The 23778-nt window shown below is 36.6% G+C and overlaps 2 protein-coding genes across 3 annotated transcripts; both read left to right on the forward strand.

The window, feature by feature from the left end:
• Nucleotides 1-1870: 1870 nt before the first annotated feature.
• Nucleotides 1871-6155, forward strand: LOC103963682 (apoptosis-inducing factor homolog B). 2 transcript variants are annotated; one of them, XM_048571284.1, is made up of 5 exons: nt 2313-2441; nt 2624-2697; nt 3980-4236; nt 4511-4962; nt 5678-6155. In XM_048571284.1, exons 3-5 carry the CDS (start codon nt 4020-4022, stop codon nt 5948-5950), a joined length of 942 nt encoding a protein of 313 aa, XP_048427241.1. In that variant the 5' UTR covers nt 2313-2441; nt 2624-2697; nt 3980-4019; the 3' UTR covers nt 5951-6155. The 2 variants fall into 2 exon arrangements, with proteins under 2 accessions (XP_009374791.1, XP_048427241.1); XM_009376516.3 differs by lacking the exon at nt 2624-2697 and having other exon boundaries at nt 1871-2441.
• A 1203-nt stretch (nt 6156-7358) lies between these two features.
• Nucleotides 7359-17527, forward strand: LOC103960735 (ribosome biogenesis protein BMS1 homolog). Its single transcript, XM_009373213.3, has 17 exons — nt 7359-7670; nt 7783-7873; nt 7981-8099; nt 8359-8549; nt 8649-8859; nt 9775-10012; nt 10268-10692; nt 11225-11345; nt 11661-11866; nt 12027-12373; nt 12591-12687; nt 12762-12980; nt 13900-14139; nt 15116-15325; nt 15881-16150; nt 16306-16509; nt 16996-17527. Exons 1-17 carry the CDS (start codon nt 7398-7400, stop codon nt 17158-17160), a joined length of 3627 nt encoding a protein of 1208 aa, XP_009371488.2. The 5' UTR covers nt 7359-7397; the 3' UTR covers nt 17161-17527.
• The last annotated feature ends 6251 nt before the right edge of the window (nt 17528-23778 follow it).

Genomic DNA, 23778 nt, shown 5'->3' on the forward strand with positions numbered 1-23778 from the left:
CATCTACATCAGTAAAGCATCAGGAGATTGAAGTCATGCAAGCCGATCCCAGACAACCTTGTCGACCTCTACACGACGTCATTACCGAAGTCAACCTTCCAGAAGCTTGTCTGAGGAATTGGTATGCCTAACTATCATATGCAATGCTTGTAGTTCTTATTTGGAAGTTATGTCAAACTTAGGGGGAGTGTCCAAAAGTATACTCACTTGATCTTAATGTACTATTTTTCCCTACGATTAGGAGTATTTTTCCCACTGGGTTTTTGCTACCTAACTAGGTTTTGACTAGGCACCAATCCTGGGCTGATCATACCCTTATGAGCTTTTCTACTTGCGTCCAAAAGACGTATAATTTTGACTTAATGCAACTTCTCACTTTTCTCCTTAGACTATAGGTTTTTCCCTATCTTGGGTTTTACCATAGCAAGGTTTTGTGAGTTTTACCTTTTTATGCATTCTTCCATTGATTTGAGACTCACATTCGCGCATTGTGTTGACGACTTCATCAACTGTACTTACTTCAACACTGAAGACCTGATGCGCCATCTATTTGAGTATTTACATACTCAAAGGGGAGTGTTGCAGTCCTATTGGAATAAGAATTTGATTGTGTAAATCCTAGTAGATATGAGAATATATCTTATATTCCTATTAGGAGTAGATTACCTATTAAATGTTGTAATCCTAAAAGGTAGGGAGTTAACCTTCCCTACTATTATAAATAAAGGCACAAAGGGGTGGAATAACACACACCCATAATTACACATCTCTCTCCTTCTCTCTCTATGCCGCACCCTCTCTCTCTTTCTGGCCTCCATAATTGTTCAGTAAATTATGCCTACGACAGTTTGTTATTTGTTGCGATATTTTTCTGTATTTTGTTTTGGTAGTTTAAGTTTGTTAGACTGAGTGAGTCACACATGGTGTTGACAAGGCTTTATATATATATATATATATATATATATATATATATATATATATATATATATATATATATATACCTTTGTAATCTTATCATTGAAGTTAATGAAGAATATTTCCTATTAGAAGGAATTTTCTTTAAATTAGTTTTCTTTGAAATGTACATAACTTCTTTTATTTTCACTTCAAAACTTTGTATTCATTCATGCTTCTTTTATTTCTTCCCTCTTCTCCCATCACCTTAGAAAAAATGTAGGTTAAAAGTTAGGGTAAATTATACTTTCATACCTTAGGTTTGGGGTCTATTTCAATTCCTTACAACATCTTCAAAATATTTCACTTTCATACCTTAAGTACTATTTTATTTCAAAATAATACCTTTGTTACATTTTCCATCCATTGATCTGTTAAATGCTGATGTGGTTGCCAAATGTCTGCCACGTGGCAAATAAAATATTTTTTAAATTTTTTTTTACTATCCCTCCCCCCCCCCACCCCAAGCGACCCACATCCATATCCTTAACCCAAAACCCAAAAAACTTGTTGTAGAAGACAAAAAAAAAAAAAACCTCCTGCAGCAGAAGATGGAGGAAGAAGAAGAAGGGAAAAAAACCTGCAGCAGCAGAAGACTCGTATTACTACATTTGAAATTTACAACACACTTTTTGACAAAATGATATCCTGAATTCCCAAAGTCAGTTTCCAAACTGTTATGGGAATTGACATTGTATATGTTTAGTCATACATAATGCAAATGTTAAAAGTCAATCTGTGAGGGCATTGAAAAACTCCACCAAAATACTGTGGGCATTCACTACCCATCAGCATTTTCAACAGTATAATGTATATTTACAAATATTTTTACACTTTTCGACGAAAATAAATATTTTAGATTTTCTCTTCTTTTAAAGAAATTCCCAATCAACAAAAAATATAAAATGCTTGTCTCAAAAGACCTTGCATCTCCGTGGAAATGATCTTTAGACGACGAGTTTGACAATGGGAAATGGGAAAGAAAACAGTACCAGATATGTTGACTCTTCCATGTCTGAGTTTGTTGGATCCAAAATTCCAAAGGGTTTTTATATTTTATTAATTTTATTATTTTGGGTGAGATATTAGGAAGCTGGGAACTACACGATTCATTCAGAAGTTTGATTGGTCTGCCAAGTTGTGGTACAAAATCTCAAGACTTGTTCCTTATTTCTCCTCTTTTTCTCTTATTTTCAAGACTATTTCCTTTCCTTTGTCAACCTGAGGAGGACAAGCTGGCCATTTGCAATTGTTTTTCAATTCCATTGACCCTTCAAAATCCTTGCCTGCTTGCTGCCTATTGAATTCCTCATCATATTTGGAGTTTTGGAGCATCTGATTGAATTTGATAAGAAAAGAAGAGAGATGGAGCTTTCACTGGGAATGGGAAGAGAGAGAAAGAAGGTGGTAGTGGTGGGAGGTGGTGTTGCTGGCTCCCTTCTTGCTAAATCTCTCCAGTTCGTTGCTGATTTCACTCTCATTGATGAGTATGCCTCTCTCTCTCTCTCTCTCTCTCTCTCTCTCTCTCTCTCTCTCTCTCTCTCTCTCCCCAGATTTATATATTTGTATCTTTCACTGATAGCTGAATACCCTTTTTTTGAATAATCTTTGGAGTTGGTTTCATCAATTTATTTATAATCTCATGCTTAAATTTTTGGGAAATTGGCAGAAATTAAGCGATGAAGGTTACAAATCCCAATTGGGGAAAGTATTTGACTTTGATCGGTTCAGCAATTGGGATTTGTAAGTTCATCGTTTCGCCCGATTTCCCAAGTTTTTTGTGTTTTCTTTCTGGTTTGTTTATTTATTTTCCAGCTCAAGTACAGAAAACCGAAGCCTGGTACATCATAGAGTCATGGATTGCTGTTGAAATCTAACTGCAGCCTCTTCCAGTGGTAGTTTAGGAAATAACTGCTTTGACTATAGATATTTCCTGGTTTATGAACTTTTATGTTATTTGGAAAATTGTAAGATTATTAGTTTATAATTAGGAGAATCATTCTGGAATTTGCATCCGCGCATCGTTCTTGTTGGTCCTTGAATCTCTTGATTTTCTAGGACTAGTAGCAAAATGCAATTAATTGCGGTTGCATGATTGACTTGTGGACAAAAATACCTTTTTTATGTGTTCTGGTGTGCGAGTATAGCCGCATGGGAATTGAAAGCTAACAATATAGACTCGGCCAGATTCCAGTCAATCTGGTATTTACAATTTCAAAGGAGTGCCAACTGTGGAGTACCATCTGCTGATCTTTCTTTCTTGTTTTCGAGTAACCATTTCCAATAGAACCCGTAAGAACACATTGGAGGTATTGAATTTGGTTAGGGTAGTGAAGGCAATTTTGTGCACTCTGCATTCAATTTCTACTTGTCTGTATTCCACAGTAAATATACAGATGAAGACATTGAGAGGGAATGCTAAGGTAGAGTGAAAGCCTAAGCAACCTCTGTGATATCCTCTGAATGTATGTGTGAGCGTGTGTCTGTGTATCCGCCTGCAGGTGTGTGTTGGGCAGCGGGTAAGGTTACTCGATGATGCAAATCTACTTTCTTGATGTAGCGAATCAGCTAATCTGCTCATAATTCTTACCCTTCTGCTATTTTTTTTATCATGTGATATAGTTATCATTACAAGAGTTAATTGGAATGCTGTTTGCTTTAAGTGTATTTATGTATAAACTACTCAATCCAGTTACTTGGAATGTTTCCTCGATTGGTTACTGTAATATAAGTTTCTTGCTTGACATTTAAATGCTCATAGGATCTGTAATATAAGTTTCTTGCTTGACATTTAAATGCATGTATTGTCTTTTGGTCATAGAAGATTGCAAGAAACATAAGCATGATATCCGGTAGTTGCCATTTCTTGATTGATCTCGCTCTCTCCCTCTTTCAATCCCTCTGAACTGAACTGAACTGAAGTGCTTCTTGTTGGAGTTGTTCAATAATTAATATGACATCTCATACAACTTTACTTCTATAGAACTGTCTCTGATCCTAAGTGAAAAAAAAAATCTGAAATCAGGAAGGAATATTTTGAGATTCCATGGACAAGCTTAAGGACCATGGTTGAGCCAACATTTGGGGAGAGATCGATTATCAACCATAGAGATTATCTCACCAATGGCCAACTTATTACATCCAGAGCAATCAATGTCACAGACACTGAAGTGCTGACAGCAGAGGGCCGTCTAATTCCCTACGATTATCTTGTCATTGCCACTGGTCACTCAGATCGTGTTCCCAAAACTAAGACTGCGAGGCTTAATCAATTCCAAGAAGGTAAAACTACATGGAGATCTGTTTTCTGGTTTTATTTATTTATTTTTTATCAATTGTCAAACAGAATGCTGAGATAAGTAATATCGCTTGTAATAAAAAAGAATCATAAGATAAGTAATGTAAATTGTCAAACACAATGAATTGAACTTTGAACATGTGCTTTTGTTTCCTGTGATTTGTTTAGATCTAGATTAGCCATGTTTAATCATAAGCATGCCTTTTTCTTGTACTTTTGTTAAATGTGCTTGAGTTAACATTAATCTTTCAATGGCAGAGAATCAAAAGATAAGGTCAGCTAATTCCATTTTGATTGTTGGAGGAGGCCCTACTGGTGTAGAACTCGCGGGAGAAATTTCTGTTGATTTCCCGGATAAGAAAGTGACACTGGTGCACACTGGCACAAGGTTGTTGGAATTCGTGGGACCAAAAGCTGCAGACAAGGCTCTGAAGTGGCTTAAATCCAGGAAAGTTGAAGTGATATTGGAGCGATCAGTCGATTTAGATAATATCTCAGATGGATGCAAAACATATAAAACTTCAGAAGGAGAAACATTGACAGCAGACTGTCATTTTCTATGCACGGGCAAGCGTGTGGGTTCAGCATGGCTCAAAGAAACGGTTTTGAAGAATTGCTTGGATGTTAACGGGAGGTTGATGGTAGATGGGAATCTTAGAGTCAAAGGTCGAAAGAACACCTTTGCAGTTGGAGACATTACTAATATTGCGGTAAGTGCTAGCTGCCACGTTGTTATATTAACATTTTTATTTGCTTGGATAGTTTGATTCTATATATCATGCATAAAAGAACTCAGTCAGTTTTCGGTGTATTAATTCTATGAGTCACTATCTGATTCTGACCCGAATTTAGACTGGAGATTTTTGTCGACGAAACGATGCCAACTTACCATTTTCTTAATTACTAGTAATTTACTTGTTGACTGGGTTACATTTAATTTAATCGAGTTCAGAAATTAAGAAGTGTTAAGACTTGACTTTTTTTCCGGTTACAACATATAAGTAATTAATTCTTGTTGACATGAGTTCCAAAAAGTGTTTTCCATATCGTGCTGTTCTGCTTCGTTTAGGTGCGATCTTACTGTAAACATCATGTATTTCTGGTTTCATTCCATCCTTTCGAGTAGTCTATTTTGCCATATTCAGTCTGCATAATTTGAAGAGTGAGGAATATTTCGATAATGTTCAACCTCGATCCTGGAACTGCTTAACGATTCCTTATGCATATAGTTAGATATCTTGTATTCTGAGGTACCGCTTGCACTAAAACGCAATGGGAGAAAACAGAAATGAAAATGGACAAGTATATATATAGACGATAGATATATGAATATGTTTGGTTAGAGAAGCATTATGCCGGCCTTTGGAATGTTTATGCTTGGGGATCAATAGTAATGCATTTTCTGTGTGAAAATGCATGCAACAGGAAATCAAACAAGGGTATCTGGCGCAAAAACAGGCGTTGGTGGCCGCAAAGAACATAAAGCTATCGCTTGCAGGCGGAAGAGAGAGTAAAATGGAAGCTTACGAACCTCATGCGATAATGGCAATTGTTACACTTGGGAGGAAGCATGGGGTTGCACAGTTCCCCATCACGACCATTGGCGGCCGCATTGCGGGACTGATCAAATCTAAAGATCTTTTCGTGGGGAAGACGAGGAAGAAGCTGGGCCTCGAACCTCACATTTTGGAAGATTAATTTGGTTTGGTGTGTGTTGTATGTGTGTATATATATGTGTGTATGTGTGTATGCAGATAGGCGTTTCACCTGCATGATTGGAACGCATCGTCCACATGCCTTCATGACCGGTAGACTTATTGTTCTTCCTATTCATATTTAGTCTAAAACTATAAAGATGTGTAACGTTTTATAACATCATGATCCGAACAAATCATTTTTAGAATTTTCATTTTTTTATTTTTGTTGAAGAATGGGGAGTACAATCCAAAGAGAAAACTACAAAACAACAGCAAAATGAGCCCGAGGGGCTTCAGCAGCATCCATTGATGAGGGCTGGTCTAATCCAAACGGGAGACTCATCAAATATAAGAACGCCAATTTCCATATTAAAACTTCAATGAGATTTGTCACAATATTCTTCTTAGACTTTTCATTTTGGTTTTGCTAGAATTACCTAGTTTTTCTTTTCAGTCCATGACAATTAGACGCCTCCTCCATTTCTGATACCAAAGTTTTTTGTGAACAATCTTTTATGGTAGTTCTATATAATAGATGGTGGTTTGGAATACGAGACTAGGTGTGGGTTGGGTCCAAATGACTTTGTGTGTGCCGTGTTAAGTTGTACGGTACAAGGAGTTAATTTAGTGGAAAGCGAGCAAAAGTTTGAAAAAATTAACTTGAGTTTGAATGCTTACGGATACATTCATTTGAGCTATTGATTTTGGTTTGACATACCATTTGACTTGGTGATCAAAAGTACGATGCCTAACAAACTTGGTCATATTTGGTTAGCCATGTTTTTCAAACTAACAAACTTACCAAGACATTTTTGTAACAACGTTGTAAGGTTACGATCATATTTAGTTGCTTATTAAAATGAGCATTCACACCTCTATTTACAACAAGATACATTATAAAACAAAATTAAAGTTTTACAAAAGTAAAATATAATTATGTATGCTACCACCACCGTCACAATCGCCACCAACACAACATTCTCCACCACCATCACACACACCATGGCCACCACTACCTCCACGGGCTCACCATTGTTACCACCACCACATCTTTCCCCAGCATCACCCGGCATTAAGGCCACCTCCACCGTCTCACCACCGCCGCTACCACCGTCCTCGTCTCACCATAAACACCACCACTTGGCACTTGCATGGGTTTGGTTCTCTCTTTTTTTTGGTCAACGGTTTCTCTCTTCGGGGTATTAAAACCCCGGTTAAATCTCAGCAGCCCATCCAATCCTACGGCTCATATCACTTTCCTAAAACCCCGTACTCTCTCTCTAGGGGGGAGAAAGAAAAGCTTTCAACAAGGTCGGTTCACAGCACTCGAAACCAGAGGGCAACGATAACTATCAGCCGCCATACCACTGCGGAAGCCATTGCCGCAGCTCGAAGCACACAACTACCCTACCTCTGGTCCGCCGTTAGGGTTTCTCAATCAGGTCGCCATGGCGATAGACAGCGGAACCAAGGAGCAGCCGCACAAGGAGCACAGGTCTCGGCAGTCCGGCGCCAAGGCCGAGAAGAAGAAGAAGCCGGACGCCTCCCAAAAGGGCAATAAGCGAAACCCTAAGGCTTTCGCTTACCAATCAGCCGGGAAGGCCCAGCGTCTTCACTCTCGCGACGTCGAGAAGCAGCAGCGCCGCCTTCACGTCCCCACCATCGATCGTTCGTACGGTGAGCCGGCTCCGTATGTCGTTCTGGTTCATGGGCCTCCCAAGGTATCTATAATCACTGCAATATATTTCCTGCATTGTGTAATTCTCACTCGAACTGCTGTTAATTTGTTCGAATTGTAACTTTTTTGTCGAATTTCTTATTGTTGATTTGTAGGTTGGGAAGTCTCTGTTGATTAAGTCGCTTGTGAAGCATTATACCAAGCATAATTTGCCGGAGGTTCGAGGCCCGATTACCATTGTTTCAGGTGCCGTGTTTCGTCCTTTACTTCTGATATTGCAATGTTTTTTATTATTTAATTTGATGTTGGATTGAGGACTGTTGTTTAAATGCTTGATTGATTGATTGTGTTAGGGAAGCAAAGGCGGGTACAGTTTGTGGAGTGCCCAAATGATATCAATGGTATGATTGATGCCGCAAAGTTTGCAGATTTAGCATTACTTCTTATAGACGGAAGCTACGGTTTTGAAATGGTGAGACTTTTGTTAGAATATTTATGAATTCAACTCGTCTCATGCGTGCGTACACACACACACACACACACACACACACACTCATAGTTGTCATATGTATAGGACATGACTCTACTTCGATATTGATTTGGTGGAATTCTTGGTTTCTTGACACCTCTCTTTTGTTACTTGGGGATTCAGTAAGCTGGTCACATTATCCATCAATATGCTATGAAGATATTTGTATTGTAATATTTTATCGGCTTTATTTACTTTGCAGGAAACATTTGAATTCCTGAATATATTACAAGTTCATGGTTTCCCAAAGGTTATGGGAGTTCTTACTCACCTTGACAAGTTTAAAGATGTAAAGAAATTGAAGAAAACAAAGCAGCACCTCAAACATCGTTTCTGGACTGAAATATATGATGGAGCTAAATTGTTTTATTTATCTGGTCTCATTCATGGAAAGTAAGTAGTCACTCTCTGCTCCTGATGATCCAGTCATGTGGGAAATTGTTATGAATTCAATTCATTTTTTATAATTATCTTCCCCCTGGTTTAAAACAGGTATGTCAAACGTGAAATTCACAATCTGGCACGTTTCATATCCGTTATGAAGTTTCATCCTTTATCTTGGAGAACTGCTCATCCTTATGTTTTGGTAGATCGTTTTGAAGATGTCACTCCACCTGAAAAAGTGCGTTTGAATAATAAATGCGATAGAAATGTCACACTGTATGGTTATTTGCGGGGATGTAACATGAAAAAAGGAACAAAGGTACGTGTTTGACTTATAGAGCTTGTATTACTACCTTTGTGTAGATTAATTTAGAGTTTGAATGGGGAAAAAAGGACCCTATAATTAGGTTAAGAGAGGTTCTTCAATGCTCTCCTTGAATTCCAAACGAAGGCATGGAGCCAGGAATTCATTTAAGTGGGGACAACTTCTAAATGAAAAGCTCCTTGTTTTGTTCAGACATAGCAGTCTAGATGATTTTCTGCCAGTACACATATTTGGGTTGGTTAGTTGGTGGCTCCTGTAACAGGCCCATCTCCACCAAAAATATATGAGAGAATACATTAGACTATATGAGTATTTGGGTAACTTAGGATTGATTGCTGGAATGCCACTGAATTAGCACTCATTGGGGTTAAGTTATCGGCTTATAAAATTGTAAACAAACTTAAAACAACAGTAGGGCTTGACCGCTTGGTTGAATCAGGTCAGATCAGCCGGGGCAAGTATTAAGTGGATAATCTTACCCATTAAAATTGTATCTTAAAGGTTCAACTTTTTGGGATGATATACAACATCAGTAATACACACTAGTAACTAAATACTGACGCTATGATTGTGTAACTTGATACCTTCTTTTTTCTTGTTGGTTTCTTTAAGGTTTCCTTTCTCCTAGTTTAAATCCCAAAAATTACAGGATTATTTTTTATACTCACTGTAATATCTAGCATAAATTTTTATGCTTTGGATATAAGTAAATATGAACTGTGCATTGTCTATCCGTGTTTCAAAATTCTAGGAACATTGCATTTTGTTTTTGTTATTTTTGCTCAGAATTAATAGAAATTGGAGTCAGTCTCACAGGAAAGAGTCAAAGGACAGCAAACTAAGAATATATGACTCTTACGCTGATTATTTTTATTTATATATAGTTGTCTGATGTACATTGTCTATCAGATACATATTGCAGGTGTTGGGGATTATAGTTTAGCTGGTATGACAGGATTAGCTGATCCTTGTCCTTTACCCTCAGCTGCCAAAAAGAAGGGACTGCGTGATAAGGAAAAGCTGTTTTATGCACCCATGTCTGGACTTGGGGATCTCCTGTATGATAAAGATGCTGTCTATATAAACATAAATGACCACTTTGTCCAGTTTTCAAATGCTGATGAAAAGGGCGAAGCAACAAAACAAGGTTTTTATATGTTTTTTTAATTATTTTTGTATGCATATTAGTGTTTGTAGTGGAGCAATTCAAAGATGCATATATTTAGTTTTATTCCATTATATGTATCTTTCACAATCTCTCCCTTGTGTATTTTTTGAAGAAGAGAATCTCGTTTTCCCGATGACAACTTTGATTTTTATTTTTAAAGCAAAAGTCAAGTTTCATTTTCTCCTTTTGCTCCCATCAATTTCCTCCTGTGATACTCGTGTTCTCGTGTAACAGGAAAGCCCCAAGATGTGGGTGTGGCTTTGGTAAAATCTCTTCAGAACACAAAATATTCAGTTGATGAAAAGTTAGAAGAGAGCTTCATTAATCTATTTAGCCGGAAGCCTAATTTGTTATCGAATGCTCAAAGTGATGGAATAGATACTGATGAATCTAGAGAACAGAATCGTATGATAGAGCCTTTAGAGGAATATCACTCTGGGGAAGCTATCAAAGGTGATGGTTCCGCTGAAGAAAGCAATGCAGACGATTCTGATGGTTCTGAATCAGAATCTTTAGATAAGAATGAAGCAGCTCATAAAGATGCATCAGATCAAGATGCTACTCTTAAAGATCACTTGAAGGAACATGTTGAGATTCATGATGGAAGGTCAAGGAGAAAAGTTATCTTTAGAAATGACCTTGATCATAACAATATGGAGGTGAACAAAGTTAAACTTATCATGCCTGTTGAATAGAAATCATCATAGGAGAAGAAAAAAATATGATGTTGTGTGTGTGTGTGTGTGTGTGTGTGTGTGTGTGGTTACACGCAGAAACTTGAAGTTCACTTGTGGAGGCTCCTAGACATTCAGATGCTTTGATTTTTATTTGCTACTTTGGTGTTTGCATGTTTTTGTTATTGCTCACTGGGCTTTTTAGTTTTATTATTGAATATAAATAATCTAATATTTTTTCTACTCCGTTTACTTTATTAATGTCTAATCCTCATAGGTTGCTTGGTCATAGTTCTCCGAAACTAAAGCACTAAAATTTTCTTCTGGTGAACTTTACCATCACGTAAATTCTGGATTGAGCATTTGATATATATGTATGATAGAAGTAAGTTCTTCTAAAGAACAACTTTTCTGATTATGGATGTGAAGAATCAAGAATATAAGTAGTGGAAAGAAATCTGTATATGCATGAAACCAGAAATCTTATGCTCATGTTCTCCACATTATTCCATTATAGGATTCAGCTGAAGAGACTGAAGAAGAAGATGATTGTGATGATGACAACAACAATGATACTGATAATCAGGAATCTTCTGGTTCAGAGTCTTCAGCGGAAGAGGAAGATGATCATGAAACAGGTGGTAAATTTACTCCTAATTTGCAAAATTGTTGTATGTTGTGATATTCTTATTTTCCATGCAAGAAGTACTATGCTCATATTTTCTATTGCTCATATTTTCTATATTAGATACAAGCATACAACATTTTTGGTTGTAGGGATTGTGATGCCAAACCCTATATTATGTATGTTGATAGAAGTTAAAAATATATAACAAACTGGTATACAATTGAAAATGACATCATTTTCCTACATATTATAATGTCCATTTGTTAGGTTTCCCAATGTATTCTGTTCTCTAATTCTATCTACCCCTTTTTTTGCCTCATACTAGATGAGACGGGAAACATTGCAAAGTGGAAAGAATCTTTGGTGCAAAGGGCTTCATCAAGACAAACTATTAACCTTATGCACCTTGTATATGGGAAATCTACGTCAATGCCAACAACTTCTAGCAACGAAGATCACAATAGCAGTAGTGCAGATGATGAAAGTGATGAAGATGATGACTTTTTTGTGCCAAAAGGAGAAGGAAACAAGGTTTGTTCTTGAACTACTAGTTCATATCTCACAGTAACTGCTGCATGCTTTTTACAAAAGACGGAATAATATACCTTTCCACTCTGAGGTAATTTATTGGGATAACCCTTGTAACTGAAGAGAGCACTGTCATATTATTGTTGTTGCTTTGTTTATGCAGAAACATGGAGGAATAGAAGGTGGAAACTGGGATATCGAGGACTGTTCCAAATTCACAAATTATTCAAATATCAAAGACTGGAAAGAGGAAAAGCTTAGAGAGGGTATTCGTGATCGTTTTGTCACTGGTGATTGGTCGAAAGCTTCTCAAAGAAATCAACCCACAGAAGCTAAAGATGAAGATGATGATGCTCTCTATGGTGACTTTGAAGATTTAGAAACAGGTGAGAAGCATGGTGGGAACCATATAGATGACGCAAGCGTTGGTGCAAACCACAAGGAAGATGATTCGGCCAAAGAGGAGAGGAGGCTGAAAAAGCTAGCTCTTCGTGCAAAGTTTGATGCTCAATATCCTTTTCACTTGAAATATCTTCTTAATGTATTTTTCAAAGAATTACATGTTTCTCTTCCACCACCAAAGACCAAGGAACATTTTTGTTATGGTGATATGATGTTCTATTAGCAATTTCAGTGTTTGAACGTTACTATTTTGTGTTTGGTCATATTTTGTTTTATATTTGTAGAGAAGTTCTGAAATTACTTTTGTGCCCTTAATTTAACCAACGTTTGATGGAGCTGAGCCATCTGAAGAGGAGCTTGATGATAAACCTGAAGGCAAGTTTGGTCAAGATCAACCCAAAGAAAGTGACTACTTTGACAAGGTAAACTTTCCTGCATATATTTAAAATTGTTTGCACAACACAAGGTAGTGGGAGCTCACACCTGGTTCTTCCAGTTGAAGGATGAGATTGAACTTCGGAAGCAAAAGAATATAGCTGAACTCAATGAACTGGATGAGGCCACCCGACTAGAAGTTGAGGGTTTTCGGACAGGGACATACCTACGGCTGGAGGTTCATGATGTCCCTTATGAGATGGTTGAATATTTTGATCCCTGCCATCCTATTTTGGTTGGAGGAATTGGTCTTGGTGAAGAAAATGTCGGATATATGCAGGTTAGTGCAAAGTAATTTTACTGCTTTTGTTTTTCATTTTATACTAGCCCTTCCTGCTCATGTGTAAGACAGCTTTCCCTATTTCATGCTCTTGAAGAATCAGTGTGTGGTTGTATTTTAATAAAACTATTATGTTATTTGTTGGTGGTTTTAGACAATTTAGGTGCCAAGAGATTACACATAGAAAGAGGCACCAAAAAGTGATTTACACATAGAAAGAGTCGTATTATATTTTTTTGCATCATTTGCTTTAACATGAATTGCTAAGAGACTGTAAGAAGTTAAAAGGGGAAAGTTGCACAAGCACAACCTGAACCATCAGTGGTGTTCACAAAGTCCGCTCAACCTAAATCTTGTCACCTCCTAGACTCATGTTTTAGTGCGAATGTAATTCCATTATTTTCTTTAAAAATTTGTCAAAACGTATTATCAGCAACACATGCGAGCTATTTTTCAAGGTTATTACCACTTGAGGACAACTGGATGACTTAGGGTAGAATTTTAGTTGATTAAAGCTTGTGGAACATATCTTTGCTTCCTCGAAGACAAGCTGTAGTCAACGAAATTCTTACCCCAAGTCGTCTAGGGGTCTTGGGGTGGTCAAATACGCATGAAAAAGTGCTCACACACGCAACACATGATGAATTTTGATGGAATTTCTAGCAGAGTTTGACAGAGGTGGTACATTGAAGCTTAAAGTGGTACATTGGGTGGTAAATTACCAAGATTTTTAGTTTGAAACTCTGAGTGGTACCAGGTGGCGTTGTTGCACTTTCCCTAAGTTAAAACATGTCAAGGTCTTAATAGCCAGTCACTCTTAGTGATTGCTTACTCTTTCATTGCAGAGCCCCTTATGAGCTCAATGTTCTTATGTATTTGAAGAATATTTATCTCATCAGATGTCTTCCATTTCTTTCAGGTCAGGTTAAAGCGGCATAGGTGGCACAAGAAAGTACTTAAGAATAACGATCCCATTATTGTTTCTATTGGGTGGAGGAGATACCAAACAATACCAGTTTATGCTATTGAGGATCGCAATGGAAGGCATCGCATGCTTAAGTACACTCCTGAACACATGCATTGCCTTGCAATGTTTTGGGGCCCTCTTGCCCCTCCTAATACTGGTGTGGTTGCTTTCCAGAATTTATCAAACAATCAGGTTTGACAAGATTCGTTTATTTTCTTTTTGGTTTTGTCTTTCTTTATGTTTCTTTCATCTCTTAGAAATTTGTTGCTCGCAAAGGTACTTTAAATATTTTTCCTTGTAAACTAACTACATGCACCACATATTGCATGAGGTGATGTGGCACATAACGTGGTATTTGCATAATTATTTTAGATAAATAAGGTTCAAAGTGAGTCCGTTTATATGAAAATGAATGTTGCCACATTAGATGGGATTTGAAAAGTTCAAATAACAGTTGGTGCCAAATGAAACAATCGTCCTCTTATTTATAAGTAATAAAAAACTATGATTGGGTTAATAGAATTTTTCAAAGTCGTTCTCATTATTTGGAACAGAGGAGAATTTAATCAATATGTTTTCGCCTCTCCCATTCAGTTCTCACTCGAATTGGCACCATTATATATTGGTAGGGTTTCAACTCTGCCACATCTGTTGGTAATGAAGAGTTTGGAAGTATTACTCAAATTTCAGTGCACAGGACACACCAATCTGTCTTGGCCTAGCACTTAAGTGCTGGTTATGCTATTTTCTACCCCTATAAATGTCCTTGATGTCTAGTTTTGATTTCATGTAACTAGATTTTGTGGAATGGCGTCTACCATAAGTTGATAAGGAAGTAAATGGTGTTCAAATCTGATCTCCAGACCACTTTTACCACATTATGGATTGATCACTTGTTTACTTACCTTTTGTGAACTCTATCCTGTGGGTTTTCTTGCTTAGTGGGTCTACTAAATCTTTTGTCGTTAGTCTATTATAAGCTCCCTCCTGTAGTTCTACCCACTGAAATAAAAATAAAACACAAAAGAGGAAAAATGATAAACTAGTCAATCATAAGCCATTGCGTTGCATTATTTATTGTTTTGATTGATTCCCTTATCATTTAAATTTTTCGAATTTAAATTCTACACCATGTTCATTTCCGAAGGAACTCTTTTTGGTTTGGCAGGCACAGTTTAGGATCACAGCAACTGCAGTTGTGCTTGAGTTCAATCATGCATCACGAATAGTGAAGAAACTCAAACTAGTTGGTCACCCCTGCAAGATTTTCAAGAACACTGCCCTTGTGAAGGATATGTTCACCTCGGATCTTGAAATAGCTCGATTTGAAGGTGCTGCTGTTCGAACTGTCAGTGGAATCCGGGGGCAGGTCAAAAAGGTATGAACTGGGCTGTGTTTCTAATGGGAATGTTATTCGTTTTGTAATTCTTGAGCTGGCACGGAGAATGAATATGTGCATATATATATATATATATGCAGTATGCGCACGCGCGCACACACACACACACATATATATATAGGGATAGGATCAAGGGACAAAGATTTTGACAAATACTTTTACACTCCATTTAAACCCTTAGATCAAACCCATTTTAACGGTTAGAATTGCATTGGTCTATTAACTATTTGAAATAAGAAAGGAAATTATACAAATATACCTCTGCAATAATGATAATTATTATGATAATATTTTGATTTCTCTCTCTTCTCATCTCTTCAAATTCGAAAATAAAAACGTTTTATTCCTACCTAGTCCTTCTGATGGTGTGGAGAAGAAGGAAGAAATACGAAGAGAGTCCACATGAAATGGGATTCAACTTGTATGATTCATGGAGTTCTTGTAGTCATGTATCTTATTTATTCATGGGGCGCATTTCATCATGTGGCCCATAATGCTAATATAATGGACTTTTATTCATTTTAATCTTGACAGGCTGCGAAAGAAGAAATTGGTAACCAACCAAAAAAGATGGGTGGACAACCAAAAGAAGGGATTGCTAGGTGCACCTTCGAGGACAAAATTAAGATGAGTGACATTGTTTTTTTGCGTGCTTGGACTCAAGTTGAAGTTCCCCAATTTTACAACCCCTTGACAACATCCCTGCAACCTCGCGAAAAGACCTGGCAAGGGATGAAAACTACTGCTGAATTGAGGAGAGAACATAATATTCCTATTCCTGTCAATAAAGATTCACTTTACAAGGTAATATATGAGGATGTGAAGCTACTTATTGCAGCAGCACGTGGTTTCTCACTAAATTATGCCCTGGCCATACTGCATCTTCTCTCTTTAGTTTTATTTATTCCTGTTCTCTTTTTTTTTTCAATTGTTTTTTTTTCTTTTCTTTCTGTCAACAGCCAATTGAAAGGAAGCTGAAGAAGTTCAACCCCTTGGTGATTCCCAAGTCACTGCAAAGCGCTCTGCCATTTTCTTCAAAACCTAAGGATATACCCAGTAGGAAAAGGCCGCTACTTGAAAATAGAAGAGCTGTTGTCATGGAGCCTCATGAACGTAAAGTTCATACTCTTGTTCAACATCTCGGTTTAATACGAAACGAGAAGGTATGCACCTTAAGACAATATTGTGTTTGAACCCTCATCCCAAGGGCATAATTGATGGTCAAATTTGTAAGAAAGCAAAATTAGGGGTGCGACCCTAATATAGTCACTACTTAGAGGTGCTTACAGTGGTAGACATATATCTGTTTGACTATCAGTTATTGTTTGGAAGTGTTTGTTTAACCGTGGTAAAATTTCATTTAGGAGAGGATTAATTTTTACTTTTGACGCATGGAGCTTACGTAAACACCTTTGAAGCAAACCAGAATATGCATGAAGTGTGATCAGTTTAATATTTCCCGGTATTTGAACTTGTTAATGCTATCGACTGTTTGCTAACCATTTTGTTTTTAGCTTTTAGTTTTCACTTTATGGGTAGAAATAAAGAGGAATTTATTTTTTGTTGTTGTTTTGAAGAGTCATGTACGCAGTTGTTTAGCAATTCCCAATTGAAATTGGAGTTTTTCCTGTTCGATTTTGCTTTTGCAGATAAAGAAGCGCAAGCTAAAAGACGATAAAAAGAGGAAAGAAAATGAAGCGCAGAAAGCCAAAGAAGAGCAATTGTCTAAAAAGCGCCAGAGAGAAGAACGACGGGAGAGGTATCGGGCACAAGACAAAATGAAGAAGAAAACGAGGAGAAGCAGAGAGGACTGATGGATGAATGTTTTCACATACTGCTGCTGTTGCTTGGGATACTAGGCCGTGAGCTGCCTGAAAAGGAAGATAAGTGGTACAGCGAGGCTAGGGATATCGGTTGCAATTCGCCGCACTTGGGATTTGATACTGTCTCAGAAACATGGCCCTGATCGGTGAGATAAAACGACGTGCCATAATTGTTGATGTGCATTTTCCTGCTTTCAATGTTTGTATTATTTTGGTACATTGGATGGGATGAGACCACTTGAAGTCTTAAATATCATTTTCTCTCATAGGTTTTAATTGCTAATATTTTTGTTGAATTTTTGCTATATTGGTATCGACGTGTGATATAAAATCATGCTAGACAAGATAATATTGTATACCTTTTATGTCAAATGCGTGCTGAAATTGAATTGAAAATTATGATTTTTATTCCAATCGATTTTCATTTAAAATGCCTTCTCAACCCTCCTCTCTGATTTCTCTCCCCATTCACTGTCTGTCGTCCATACACCTCCATGATTCTCCTCAATCCACTCTATTCCCCTTCAAATTGGCTTCATCCTTCATCGATCCCTCCCTATGGATTTACAACCACTAATCTTCTATGAGAAATTTCGCATGCGTAGAACTCCGGCTGGGGTGTTCACACCACCTCCTTCCATGTGTTTGCCTTCGTTGGAACTGTTGCTTGTGGATTGCTTCTTTCCGTTGGTGGCAATCTTAATGGTGCTCGTTGGAGGATGCTCGAGTCTTCTTTTCATCCCCTTCTACGGACTTGCTTGGCTTCATTTCAGGCGGTTGTTGGGGGCTTGGTATGCGTCATTCTGGCGTAAGGGGTGGCCGGTGGTTGGTCGAGGCGGCAGTGGATGCAGGCAGCTAGGGTTTGTTTTTGGATTTTTTCTGTTTTGGCCTCTTTTATTTTCTTTAAAGTCCATTTCTTTGTTGTATGTTTATCTTGTAATTGGGTCTCTTCTTGCGTTTACATTAGAGTGTTTGATAACCATTTATATTCAATTAATTTTTTTTTTTAAATTGAAAACTAAAATTTTGTTTGGTAATTATTTTTAATTTTTAGTTTTGAAAAATAAAAATAAAAAAACAAAAAAGTGAAAACTCAATATCAAATTTTGAAACTAAAAAACAAAAAGGTGAAAACTCTATATCAAATTTCGAAAACTCAAATAATAGTTTTCAGTTTTTATTTCTTCTCTTAAATGGAAACTGAAAGTACGTACCAAACAAGATATCAGTTTTCAATTTAAAAAAAATAGAAAAAGAAAAATAAAAATAAAAACTATAACCGAAATAGTTATCAAATGACCCTAAAGGTGCAAATAGTTTCCCCTTGTCTTCAACTTGGGTGAGATAAGTGGTACGTGATGAGGGGGTGGCGTCCAACCATTTAGGGTCGGATATATTACTGTTAGCACATTTAGAAATTCTAGCGTCAAACGTGTCTTGTGTATATATTTGGCGTCTCTTTTGGTCTTTTTAACCAACCGCATTTGCAATACGCTTTGATGCTTTGCTTTAGAGAGAGACCAGCGTATCAGACACCAACGCCCTCGAATGAGCTCATATATGAGCAGCCATATCCCATATAGTTGCTTCTACATGCACTAAACTAAATAGTTCAAGGCTATCAGTGTACCGAGTAACCTACAAGCTGACTTTTGACAAGTCTGGTAAAATTAAAGGCATGTTTACTTTCTAACAAATTTGTACTATCATGTATGTACTAACGATCAAATGAATGAAAAAGTAGGCAAATCTTATTGATTTAAGTATGACATACCTGAAAAGTAATAGTAAAGACATAAGATAACTATAGAAGAGAGATGTTTATTCTGCAACCATTCATTTTCAATCTTCATTTGTTCTCAAATGGTCATATCTATTCCTTCTCATCTCCATATCAAGCTTTTGATAATTCAGTTAAACTAACAGATTGGAAACTCTTCTAACCACACAACTTGAATAATTCTCTCCCGTAGTAGCATGTATCACTACTGTTTTCTTTTCATGTTTCCCTCGCAACAACTTTTTCTTTGGGTTGAGATTTTGTACCCGTCTTTTCAGTCCTTACTATTTACCTATCCCTTTAGCATTTTTCATCAAGTAAACATGATCTTATTACATACGCAGCGCTTGGAATAATGATTTTATGTCAGGAGTCGATTCAACTGAAGAATATTACAACCATATATCCTTATTTTTTTTTTATGGAAACTCAGGTCAATCCCACATCCCGCACACCTTATAATATAATCTTTACTAATTAATAAAACACTCATTGTCAACCAAAATTATATGAAATTATTAGTTTAACCCTCTAATTAAAACAGAACATGAATAAGAAATATGAGATAGAAATGTAATTTCACACAATCAAATTTTACTTTTTTTTTTCTTCAAAGCCTCACCTACATGTAATCATAATATATATCTAATTTAAAAAAAATAATAAAAAAAAAACTTCCCACTCCCACATTCTCTATCACTCTCTTCCTATCTCCTATTTCAAAAACAAAAATAAAATTTTTTCTCACACACTTTGTGTGTGCCCATATGCTAGTATTATTTAAACTAAGAGAAATTGTAGTAATGGTCCTCAACAATAACTCAAGTAGAGTAATGGTTTCTAATATAAAAATTCATGACAATTGGTCATTGACTCATTAAAACGTGCATATATTATCCTTTTCGACAACTGATATGATATAAACTAACACACAAATTAAATCCTCTTTTAGACAATTGTAGTCAAGGTTCTAAAAAACGTTAGGCGCTAGTCAGGCAACGGGCTGACGCTTAGCGCCTAGGCGGCTAGGCAGGGTTTAGGCGGGCGGCTAGGCGGGTTTAGGCGGGCGGCTAGGCGGGGTTTAGGCGGGCGCCTAGGCAACCTAGGCAGATTTAGGTAAATTTCTTTTATATCTTGTAAATATGTGCATATTGACACTTACAAAAAAAAACTAAACTTGTATGAAATCCATGGATAAGATAATAAAATGCAAAAAGAGTATCCAACAAGTCCAAAATTTAAAAACACATTAAGCATATATGTCATAGAACCATAGTGCGGAGTATTGTAGGATGACACATGTACAATAAGTTCCCAATTTTAAACCACACAAAATGCAAAATAGGAGGAAAATAAGGAAATATAGTAATGTAGATAGGATTTTTTTTTTAATTTAAAAAAAAAAAAAAAAAAAAAAAAAAAAAAAAAACCTCCTAACCTCCTAGCCACCTAGGGCTGCCTCGACCGGCTAGACCCCAACCAATTTTTCCAACCGATTTGCAAGAAAACGCCTTGGGTCACCACTGCATAGCGCCTAGGCCATTTTTTAGAACATTGATTGTAGTATACGTAAGTAAGGATTGTTCTAGGTCGGAGATTAGGAGGGATGCTAATCTACACTAAATAGACTAAAAAACATAAAACTAAGCTAAACTGACTCAAAACAAACCAAACTGACTCAAATAACTCAAAACAAGCACTAAGGGGTGATTTGGACGAAAATCTAACTAAATTGACTCAAAACATGAACTAAAGAGAAGTTTGGACGAAATTTAAACTAAAAAGACTCAAAATAACAAATGGGGGTTGTTTTGACAAATTTAACTAAAAATAAGTAAATTGCAGAAACAAACTAAAGGTTGCACGAATTTGGGTGAATTAAAGGGTGAAATGCTAGTTAGAGGGTCATTCTCCACACATGACACATATGCAACACAAATCAATTTCCAGTTATTATTCCTATAAGCCATGAATGACAATGCCCCAAGTTAACCGTGAACTGCACAAATTAACTCTCAGATTTTCCTAAATTCACTGAATTGGACTCAGCGACGCAACCAAATTATTCTTATCAATTTCCCTACATGAACTACATAATAGAGATACATATTATAGATCATTAAGTTCTGTGAAAATCATAAGTATTGACATAACATTCGTAACTATGACCTGCATGATACTCCTGCCAGGAATTTACTTAATGTGATCGTGACTAACAACCTCCACTACTTGTAAATATAAGTTCATAACTATTAGGTGAAACTCCCTTATATTTTAGCATCAAATTCATGCATGCAAACTAAGTAGGCCTCCTTAATCAACACACAAGAATAAGTTATCAATCAAACAGTTAAGTAAATTACATTCACGATTTATGAAACAATAACCGGATGTAATCAATTCATATCACACATATGTTCATGGCTTTGAATTCACCTCTAGCTAAAACGAAATCAGTTCCACATGTTCATCATAATTGAAAACCAAATTAAAACAAACATTGGACTAAAACTAAGGATATAATACACCTAGAAACGCTCCAACAATCCCAAAGGCTTTGGATGGCAGACATGGCTCCAAGCCCTCCCCCTTTCTTCCTTGCTGCTGCACAAAGTGTTTAATTTCTCTGGATATGTCTCTCTAAAAACTCCCCATTTTCTGCGGCATAAAACATGTATATATAGCTAGGGTTTCACGGCACAAATCCTTGGAGGACAAGGATAGGACACGACATAAGTCCAAAAGGAAAAGGACTAGGGTAAGGGGTGGCAAAAACTAGGCTTCTAGAAAGAATATTGTGACAGGTTTCTAGAAGAAAAAGACTAAGATATGCGGCACAACCTTAGGGCAGAGAACATGGCTTCTAGAACCAGATATTTAGGTGTTTTAATGTGGAAAGGAGTCCCCCTTGCAGCTGGAATTAAGGTAGAAAAAGATTAGGATAGGATAAGATAAGATAAGATTTGGATAAGATAAGGTTGTTTGGATAATGTTTCCTTCTTGATAGCTGATTCCTTATCTTCCAAGTCTTGAATTAATTCTTCTAGATGTTAGGCACATTCCATCCAACTTGCTCCATGCATGTGCCATCCATTCCAAGCCCAAAACTGCTCTAAAATGCTCCAAATTGCATTTTCTTGCCACTTTTGCCAATTGAACCTACAAACACACGAAAATAGCTTAAAACACTATAATAAATAGAAACTTACTGAGTAAATGCAAGGAAATAGGCTAACAAAGTTGCATATATATGCTCCTATCAAATTCTCCCACACTTAGCTTTTGCTAGTCCCCGAGCAATACAAAGAAGACAAAACACAACCTAAACCTTCCAACAATTGCCTCAGGGATTTCCAATGAAACATGACATGTTAAAAATGACTACTCCCTCAAATTTTAGCCATCTTTACTCTTGAACTTATACTTAACCGCACTAACCACTCATTAGCTTGCATTTAATCAATTAAAACAACATTTTGAATGTAGTAACATGCCTTAGAGAATTCACTCAATTCCTCACTAGATATACTGTCTATTGTCACACAAATTTTCTAACTGCACTCCCTACACTAGGTATATGTGAGAAGATTGATGTAAACATGTAGACTAACACTCACATATGTTATAACAAAGAAGACACTTTCTGGAATTATTAACATATATATGATCTCATGAACGGAATGCCACTACTTAGAAACGAGAACCAGGGATACCATATGCTCCTACCAGTTTCAAACTCCACATATTGAAACACATAACAATCAAGATAGAAGTCTAAGGGTTGTAACGGGGCTAAGGTATTGGCTAACAAAGAAAAGTAAGGATAAGCAAAAGTTCTTAAAGCGATAGTAAGCAAAGTAATAAAATAAACACTTAGAATTCACTTTTGAATGCAGAAATCAACTTTAAACACGAAGGGAAGCTTCACGCAACACTCAGGGCTAGATTCAAACTTTTGGACTCTTTCTTTGACAACCAATACTTGTGAGTTCATTCATTCTCACTTATTTGTCAACTCTTTTTTTTTTTTTTTTTTTCGTGCCCTTTTCTTTTTTTGGCACACAAAACGTACATCCTCATAGATTTCCAATGAAAAACCTTCCCCCACACTTGTTTTTCTGCAAATTGTAGATCAAAAGGAATTCCCTCTAAGTCATGCTCATTCTTTAAGAATAAGGGTATAGATAGTCCTATTCTAGGCTAGGTAAGGATAATGTGGGCTAACAAAGAAAATTAGGCTAAATAAGGCTCAAAGGGGTTTAACCTACAATACATATGCAAAGAGTAAGGCTTTTTGGCTCTAGTTTAACTAAACAACTTCATCTTATTATTTTTTATGCAATAAATTTTACGCTTTGAATGAAACGGGCATGAGTTCTAGTATTTGGATCTAAAATGATTAAAACGCATTCTAAGTAGCAACCAAGCAAAGAAATAATGAGATCATGCAACAAATTTAGAAAACAAAAACATCACAGATTAATAACTCTCCAAACAAAGAATAGGCTCATATCTCACAGGGTTGTAGCGTTAGTTTAAGTTCCTTCCTTTAAGCATGTTACAAAAACTGATTTTTTTCTCTTTGTGATTACACGTGAATTTGTAAATGACAACTACAACTAAGCATAAATCAAAGAGCATATCAAACTTTCATCCATGTTTGTAACTTTCTATAATAGTCATGCAATTAAAAAACAAATCCTCATCATTGTGTTGGAAGGTACCCTAAGACACAAACACACAAAAACGACTATTTTTGGGTTTTTCAAAACTATTTTTTTCGATTTTTTTTTTCAAAATTTTCGGATTTTCTATTATAGGACACATTA

The sequence above is a fragment of a genome, unplaced genomic scaffold (genome assembly GCF_019419815.1).
Source record: "Pyrus x bretschneideri cultivar Hongxiangsu unplaced genomic scaffold, Pyrus_bretschneideri_v1 Contig58, whole genome shotgun sequence".
Lineage (NCBI taxonomy): Eukaryota > Viridiplantae > Streptophyta > Magnoliopsida > Rosales > Rosaceae > Pyrus > Pyrus x bretschneideri.